This window comes from Anolis carolinensis, chromosome 4 (genome assembly GCF_035594765.1).
Source record: "Anolis carolinensis isolate JA03-04 chromosome 4, rAnoCar3.1.pri, whole genome shotgun sequence".
Classification (NCBI taxonomy): domain Eukaryota; kingdom Metazoa; phylum Chordata; class Lepidosauria; order Squamata; family Dactyloidae; genus Anolis; species Anolis carolinensis.
In genome coordinates, this window is record NC_085844.1 from 10,209,417 (window position 1) to 10,218,800 (window position 9,384).

Genomic DNA, 9,384 nt, shown 5'->3' on the forward strand with positions numbered 1-9,384 from the left:
CTAAACACAGAAAATGTTTCAGGTGACAAATGGAGGATTTGGAACTTTAGGGGAGCCACATTGACTTTCAAAAAATCATATCTTTCTTGAAAAGGATGATTTTATTTCCATGCTCTCCAGTCTATGGCATCTCTACTGACTTTGGTAATGTAGTTAAATGAAATTGGTTCCTCTTCTCTCTCCCCCCCCCTTCATTCATCACCATACCTGTGATACTTAAACAAATAGGTTCAAGCTCATGCAGTGTCACTTTAAGTAGGATCACACAAGAAAACAATAGAACTGGTGTGCTTTCCATATTCAGATTATTTGTTTATTGATATTTGATGTTTGCAATTTAATTCTAAATGATATACATTCTAAAATTAGAGATACAGATATGAGATTAGGAGAAAAAATACAAAGGGAAAGAAAAAGATACAATAGTATAGTATAAGTATAGTATATAAGTATAGTACAGATTCTGAGTATAGTATAAAAGAAAAAAAAAACAATAATTATTATTCTATATCCCAATAGAAGCAAAAAAAGAGAAGACTGTTGCATGTATAGGTTATCTGTGAATCAGCAGGAACATATAGCATCCATAATGCATATTCCTTTAGATGAGGCATGGGAAACCTTCAGCCCTCCAGGTGTTTTGGACTCTAACAGCTGGTTGGCTGCTAGAAATTATGGGAGTTTAGGTCCAAAACACCTGGAGGGCCAAAATTTGCCCATGCCTTTTTTATACTATTCAAAGGTGTTTGTATATTTTAACAAATCTAAGTATAAAGAGGTATTTTTAACAAATTTACAAAAGGCTGACCCTGACCCGGGGGGGGGGGGGCTTATAACTGGCTCTCATTTCAAATTTCCTGAATTCCCTCTGCAATAGTCTTCCTCTTCCTTGAAAAGTTTCTGCAACACTTTATTGATTTGGTTGTTGGATCTTCCCCCTTTATCTCTTCCCACCAAATAATAGCTCATGGGGTTAATAGCACTGTTTACAGAGACACACATGTAACTATATTCATACAAAAAACAATAATGATCACAGGGTATTGAAAAAACGTGAATGATATTAAATGGAAAAGAAAAGAGGAGAAAGAAGAGAAGTGTAAGCCAAATGGTTCTTAACAGTTTTCCTTTCTTCTTTTGTGGTGGTCTTAAGCAGAATTTCATAAATATGGCTATAGTGGACACACACATGATGGGCATGCAAACCACAGCATTCAAGATCAACTGTATATACACTATGTGATCATACCCATTTAATGAGAGAGTGTGACTTATAGCAGTAGTTAAGAAGCTGAAGATCCAGACAATGACACACAAGGCAGTGGATAAATGTGTTGGCCGGTGGCATCGATGCCAGAGTGGGAAGAAGAGACACACACACCTGTCAATGCTGATGATTGACATGAGGTACTGACTAGCAGTGAATGTGAACGCAAAGATGGCATAGTAGAAGAAACTGAAGTAATCAGACAAAAAGTTAGGATTAAACAAGCTAAAAAGGGAAAATATATCTCTAATAACTTCATTATTGAGCACAGCAAAATCTGCAATGGAAAGGTTCAAAATGTATGTGGTGAAGGGAGTCCTTTTAATGCGGAAGCCAAGAAGCCAAATGACAATTCCATTCCCCACAAGTCCAGGAAGGCAGATGAGAAGCATGATGATGCTTACGATATCATTATTCCAGTTTTCTGGGAATGTATTATCATCATAATATAGGAATGTGTATTCATTATAATCCATTATATTCTCAGTTACATTATATTCCAAAGAAATATTCACCGAAGAGTAGAGTGACTTGCTGAATTTTGTCATCCTGAAGGTTTATTCTGGAATACACACTCCTACAAGGGAAGAGACAAAGGAAAAATTACTTTCCAGCTCTGCAGCAGAATAATGAACAATCATCTTACATTCTTGAGTCTTTTTCTTCTCTTGTATTCATGCTTAGGTAAATCATAGATGCGGGTTTATTTTGGAGTATAAGAGAAGATACAAGAGAGAGAATTGCTTTCTCACCCCCAGCAGAATAATGATTTGAACACCCACAGGCTGGAGTTATTTCCACGGAGTACTTTCTTGCTACCTATTTTTCTGAACATAGTTCCTTGCATACAGTGCCCTTGTTCTGGTGGGTGAGGGGGCTTTCTAGGTCCAGCTCTGCTTCTAGTCACTGATTCAAAGGGTAGCAGAAAGTCTGCACTACTTAGGAAGTAATAGCCAGGCTTATGATGAAGGTGGAACGTCACTGGTGCAGCATCAAGTCATCTATTTATTTATTTTATTTATTTGTGGTATTTATATACCACCCTTCTCAACCCCGAAGGGGACTCAGGGTGGTTCACAGTGTTGGTAAACATTCAATGCCATTGATTAAAAACAGCATAAAATATCAAAGTTGACCCTCCCCTAATAAAACTTCAAACATTATTGAATACATCACATAAAATAACATCATATATCACACAAAGACATAGCCGTTGTCCATAAACAGTCCTGGGTCATTGCACTTTCAACTTTCACTTTAACTTTAAATATTCCCATGATGGGCCAAATGCCTGGTTCCACAGGCAGGTCTTTATCTGTCTCCTAAAGGTCAGGAGGGAGCCTGACCTAAGGTCCTAAGAACCTGGAGGGCCATAGGTTTTGTAGGCCTTGTTTAAGTGGCCTTAAGCCTCTCTGGTGAATTTTAAAATAAAATCAAGCAGAAGAGATTGAAATACATAATGCTCTATAAGGAAGGTGCACAAAGTGCAGGTTTTGGATTGAATGTAGTTTCCTCTGACTTTTTAAAACTTCACTGAATTCATACCCCCGCCTTACAAATGGCACATCATACAACTTCAATGCCTATGGTTTACTGTTTGTACCTTTGTCAGACTTTCTTAAGGCCTATAAAGGTTTCTTGGTTTTTTATCTTTCAGAATATAAAATCTGATTATCATTGCAGTGCTTTGCCACAAAACAACCTGAACAAACATAAACCAATGATAAATAAGAGGGAAATAGTTATAAACTATCAATATCTATGTAACTCTATGTCTGGAATTTCCAGTCTGGGATTCAAGGTTGTTTAGAAAGAGAAACATTTTAAAAATGACTTCATGCAGTTTTTTTAAAAAAAATATGATGAAACTAAGAATGGAATAACAGAAGTTTCAAGCATGATCAATACAAATAAAGCAAGAAATTTTATAACACATTCTGAAATGTCTACCTCTTCAAAAATAGCTATAGAAATTTCAGAAATGTTCACAATCAACTTGGGTCCTATATGCAGAGAAAGATGGAATAAAAAGAAAGTAAAACTATTTTGAATTAAATATGTTCCAGTCAAGGGATGGGTCAGGTGTATTGGTCTTTGAAGTGTGTGTCACACTTCTGTGGGTGAGGAAATTGTAGCCTTTGACTAAATGTCACTGCTGTGTGAGTAAATGGCCAGTTCCATCTATTTATCAGTCAATGGAAGGTATTGCTACCCCCTCGCCCCCCTTTCCTATTGCATGACCGTGTGCTGAAAGAAGTGGCCATTTTGGGGAAAGATCTGAACAGGATGAAGTTTCCAAGTCCAGCATCTCTTTGCCTTGTCAGATTTCAAAATTAGTGGACATAAGAACTAGAACAGAATAGAGAAGGTGAGGGGTGAATCTGATGTAAAGCCCTTCTATTTGGATCTATATCATTTTGAGAACCATAACGGTTAACTAAAATTCTCTGCAGGGTTTAACTGGTTAATGTGAAGGGAGATGGGCATGGGTGAACCAGAGAAAGGAAGAATTTTGCAGGATGAAAAAAAGTTATTGTACAGACTATCCTACCTTGTTCCAGTTACATCTGTTTGCTCCCAAATGCAAGTTGAAAGGATTGGGATGTTCTCCTTCTAGACTGCGGGAAATACTCAGTTCTCTGCTTCCAGAGGATTTTCTCCATCCAGCAGTGAGAAAACAACTTCAGATATAAAGAATCGGAGAGGTGCTTTATATTATTCTACAAGAGTGGGGGTTAGATTGGTTTAACAATGAGACTTCCAGGAAATCCATTATCAGGAAGACCAATATTTGAGATCTTGATCCGGCACCTTTCACAGGATGCATCTCAAATCTCCTGTGTGATTCAAAACATTTTTCTACATTTGAAAGCTCATGTGAAATCTTCACTTTATATCATCAAGCCTAACTCAGCATTAGGAATTACTTGGAACGTAAGCCAACAGGACAGGCATTTATGGGGAAATTGCCATGGTCCATATTAGAATTCAGTCAGCAGTCTCTCTAGCATGGAAATAAGAAATTCAATAGAAAACATCGGCCACATTGTCACTGCCATTCCCCAGCCCAGAAATGATTTGATCATAATGTTTCTCTCTGTGCTTTGAATGTGATTTTCCTGCCTCTTGTTAGACTGGATGGCCCACGAGGTCTCTTCCACAAGGTCTCTTCCAACACTTTGGTTCTCTGATTCTCTGATAAGCTTAACCAGTAGCTCATCAGCATTTGTGGGACATATGTGTGTTCACATAGTTGCAACAAACAACTAATTTGCTAGAATTCCCCATAATTAAAAGTTTTCTGCAAAATATGACTTTCACATTTTGCAAAATTGCAGCCATTGAAAAAGGACCTCCTAGACATATTTATTTCAAATGAGATATGAGATCTCTCAGTAAAGAATTCCCAAAGAACTGATTCTTTCTACTAAAATCTCAGTTGTGTGTTTTGGAGTTTTAAATTGACTAGGCAGAGTCTTCTTTTTTCCAGTTCACGTGGGTCACTAGGAATTCTCAATTTCTTTCTTTAAAATCCATGTTTTGTGCAATGCTTCAATAACTTCATGGGCTCCAGAAGACAAAGAAGAAGAAGAAGAAGAAGAAGAAGAAGAAGAAGAAGAAGAAGAAGAAGAAGAAGAAGAAGAAGAAGAAACAACAGGAAAAACTCAGCCATTATCAGGACCTCAAAATCGAACGGCAAAGCTCTGGCATAAAACAGTCCAGGTTGTAATCGGCACACTGGGTGCCATGCCAAAAGATCTTAGGTGGCATTTGGAAACAATAAATATTGACAAAATTACGATCTGTCAACTGCAAAAGGCCTTCTTACTGGGATCTGCACACATCAACCGAAAATACATCACACAGTCCAAAACACTTGGGAAGTGTTTGACTTGTCATTATGTGATATGAAATCTACCATATATATCTCGTTTGCTGTGTCAAAACAACAACAACAACAACAACAACAACAACAACAACAACAACAACAACAATAATAATAATAATAATTATATAGATGTTTGATAGCCGAGATTTGTTTTTTGTAAGATTGTTGACAGAGGGATCATGGCAATACTGAAAAGCAGAGGGGGCAATAAGTCTCCCTGGAAAATTCCTCTCCTGATGTTGACAAGTCCATAGCTTTCATTTCCAACAAACTGTTCAGTTTTCCAGTGTTCCATCATGTTTTCAGTGAAGGTGCCGCTATCAGGACCTCAAGATTGAACTTCAAAGACTCTGGCAGAAACCAGTGCAGGTGGTCCCGGTGGTGATGAGCACATTGGGTGCCGTGCCAAAAGATCTCAGCCGGCATTTGGAAACAATAGACATTGACAAAATTACGATCTGCCAACTGCAAAAGGCCACCCTACTGGGATCTGCACGCATCATCCGAAAATACATCACACAATCCTAGACACTTGGGAAGTGTTCGACTTGTGATTTTGTGATATGAAATCCAGCATATCTATCTTGTTTGCTGTGTCATAATAAAATAATAATGTAGTATTTTCTACTCACCTCTCCTCATGACTTGAGATGGGCTACAAATAATTAAAAGACATAAACACAGCAAAAACACTATAAATATATACACAAAAATGTACCTCTATAAAAATTACCTACCAAAACGTATCTCTAATGAAATACATATGAAACAGATAAAGAGAGATTAAACAAAGGACAAATGAACACCAAAACACACACACACACACAAAGACAAGGGCTGCAGTCTGCTCATGAGGATCTTCAAAGGCAGCAATAGAGTGATGGCTGGAGATGTTCTGGCCTCTTTTGCAGCAGCCACAGCAAAGTCCTTAGATCTTGTGGCCCTGTTGACGTTGGAGGGATGGGCTCCCGGCAGGTGGTGCAGGAGACACGACGCTGCTGTATTCCACTTTATGGCCTCAGACCATGGCCATAAACCCATGTTTGCATTAATTGCTGGGTGTCATTTTGACAGAAGTGTTTTGGTGGCATGATCTTCATCTGAATCCAATCTCCCAGATCATATAAATGGAATATGGAAGAAAAATATTTTGCTGTATTTGCTATTTTTGCTGTTGTTTCTGTGAGCTTACAATTTGTTTCCATCTAGGGGAGACCTATCGACAAACCTACCATGGGATGTTCTGCGGCTGAGATCATGTGACTTGCCCAAGATGACCCAATGAGTTTCCATGGTTAACAGGAAAATCAAACCTTGGTCTCTAGAGATTTGTGACCTCATCGCACTTTGTAAAACCAGCATCATATCATACTGCCATCCAAGTTCACTTATGGAGCCCAGACCACCCATCAGAAGATGCACATTGACTTCTGACAGGGCTTCATGAGTGAACTGAGGCAGTAGAGTTATACGATGCTGCCCTGCCATCATAGGAGCTTCCCTGTGTTCCAGAAGGAACAACAGGGCTATCTTGGATGCAAACCGGGATGCAATGCTTCCTCTTGGTGTGATGGGGAAGCGTCAGCTGTTGGTCGGATAGAGTTCTGGGTGCTGGGATTGATCCACAGCCCCAATGATTCACCACGGAGGCTGGTGAATCACAACACTGGACCTCACCCACACGACGAGGTCCATATTTCAACACTCAAATAATTGTGCCACATTGACGTTTAAAACATCTTGATTTTATTTCCATGCTCTTATCTATGGTATCTCTACTGACTTTGGTAATGTAGTTAAATAAATTCGATCCTCTTCTTTCCCCACCAGCTTTCATCATTCATCATGCCATACTTGTGATACTTAAATAGGTTCAAGCTCATACAGTGTCATTTTAAGTAGGATCAGGAAAGAAAGCAATAGAACAGGTTTGCTTTCCATTTACAGCTTATTCATATCTTGATATTTAATATTTGCAATTAAATTCTAAATGTTATATATTCTAAAATTATAGAAACAGAGAGGAGATTAAAATGTTGTTGTTCCATTCCAAAAGAAGCAACAAAAGAAGGTCGTTTCATGTATAGGCATAAATATCTATGAATCAGCAGGAATATATAGCATACATACTAAGTATCTCTTTAGACCAGGCATGGGAAAACTTTAGCCCTCCAGGAGTTTTGGACTCCAACACCAACAATTTCTAACAGCTGGTTGGCTGTTACAAATTGTGGAAGTTGAAGTCCAATAATAAATAATAATAAAACTTTATTTATATAGCGCCCTATCTCCCGGATGGGACTCAGGGCGGTTTACAGTCATAAAAGCAACACAAACATTACATAACAACATAATACATATTATTATACAAAGTAAAATAATGCAATTATAACAATAAATCACACTTACATGACCAGATCAAGGGACGGGAACCATAAACCCAATATATTAAAATGTATCATTTTAGGCTAGGGAAATCTTGTGCAATATATTCAGGCCCAGAAATCGGTGGTTGTCCAATGTAATTACTCTAAGATCTGCCAACACCATCAGGTCTTCAGTTCCTTACGGAAATTGGATAATGTAGGGGATCGCCTGATCTCTTTTGGCAATGCATTCCAGAGCCGGGGGGGGGGGGGCACTGCCGTGAAGGCTCGTTCCCTCATCCCCACCAGCCGCACTTGAGACGGTGGTGGGAGCGCGAGAAGAGCCTCCCCGGATGATCTCAAGGTCCGCACTGGCTCATAGGAGGAGATGCGATCACGGAGATAGGTAGGGACCGAACCGTATAGGGCTTTATAGGTCAAAACCTGCACCTTGAATTGGGCCCGGCAGTTTATCGGCAGCCAGTGGAGCTGCTTTAATAGGGGCATTGTGTGCTCTCTATAGCCGGCTCCCGTTAGAAATCTGGTTGCCGATCTTTGAACCAGTTGGAGTTTCCGGGCCGTCTTCAGGGGCAGCCCCACGTAGAGAGCATTGCAGTAATCCAGTCTGGATGTAACTAAGGCATGGACCACCGTGGCCAAGTCAGACTTCTCGAGGTATGGTCGCAGTTGTGCACAAGTTTTAAATGTGCAAAGGACCTCCCGGCCACTGCCAACAACTGGGCATCAAGCGCCAGAGATGAATCCAGGAGGACCCCCAGACTGCGGACCAGCGCCTTCAAGGAGAGTGCAACCCCATCGAGCACAGGTTGCCACCCAATACCCCGATTGGTCCCATGACTGACCAGGAGGGCCTCTGTCTTGTCTGGATTAAGCTTCAACTGATTAGTCCTCATCCAGTTCGACACAGCTGCCAGGCACCGGTTTAGGGTCTGAGCGGCTTCCTTGGAGTTTGGTGGAAGCATGGGGGAGAGAATGGAAGCTTGCGGGACCCCACAGGTCAAAGGCCAGGGGTCCGAGCAGGTGTCCCCCAGCTTCACCATCTGGGTACGATCCCCCAGGAAGGAGCGGAGCCACTGCAAAGCAATGCCCCCAAGACCCATTCCCGAGAGCCGCCCTAGAACTATACCATGGTCGATGGTATTGAAAGCCGCTGAGATGAACAGGAGAACCAGAAGGGATGCACTCCCCCTATCTAGTTCTCTGCAGAGGTCATCCACCAAGGCGACCAAAGCCGTTTCAGTCCCATGACCAGGCCTGAAGCCAGACTGTGACGAATCCAGATAATCGGTCTCATCCAAGAATTCCTGGAGCTGAGAAGCAACCACTCTCTCCAGGACCTCTCCCAAAAATGGGAGGTTGGAGATTGGCCGGTAGTTGTTCAATAATAATGAATCTAAAGTCGCCTACTTTAAAATGGGCCTCACAATTGCCTTTTTAAGGCAAGATGGAACATGCCCTTGCTGTAAAGAGGCATTAATGATACCCGTAAACCAATCAGCCAGCCTTCCACCGGCGAGTTTGATAAGCCAAGATGGGCAAGGATCTAGGATGCAAGTGGTCGCCCTCACCGCTCCAAGAACCTTGTCAACGTCATCAGGCTGAACAAGTTGAAATGAATCCAATAAAATCTGACAGACAGGTGCCTTGGTTACATCCCCTGGTTCTGCACTAATGTCAGCATCCAAGTCGGAGCAAATTCGAGCGACTTTGACGGCAAAATGATGTGCAAACTCGCCACATCATGTTGTCAGGTGATCAGAAGGCCCCTCCCCCTCAGGGGGATGGAGGAGCTCCCTGACCACCTGAAACAACTCTCTTGGTCTATTAGTTGCAGACGCAAT

General features: G+C 40.9%; 1 protein-coding gene across 1 annotated transcript; it reads right to left on the bottom strand.

The window, feature by feature from the left end:
* Positions 1 to 242: 242 nt before the first annotated feature.
* Positions 243 to 5,192, bottom strand: LOC134298770 (mas-related G-protein coupled receptor member A1-like). Its single transcript, XM_062979989.1, has one exon. It carries the CDS (start codon positions 1,813 to 1,815, stop codon positions 844 to 846), a length of 972 nt encoding a protein of 323 aa, XP_062836059.1. The 5' UTR covers positions 1,816 to 5,192; the 3' UTR covers positions 243 to 843.
* Positions 5,193 to 9,384: the final 4,192 nt, after the last annotated feature.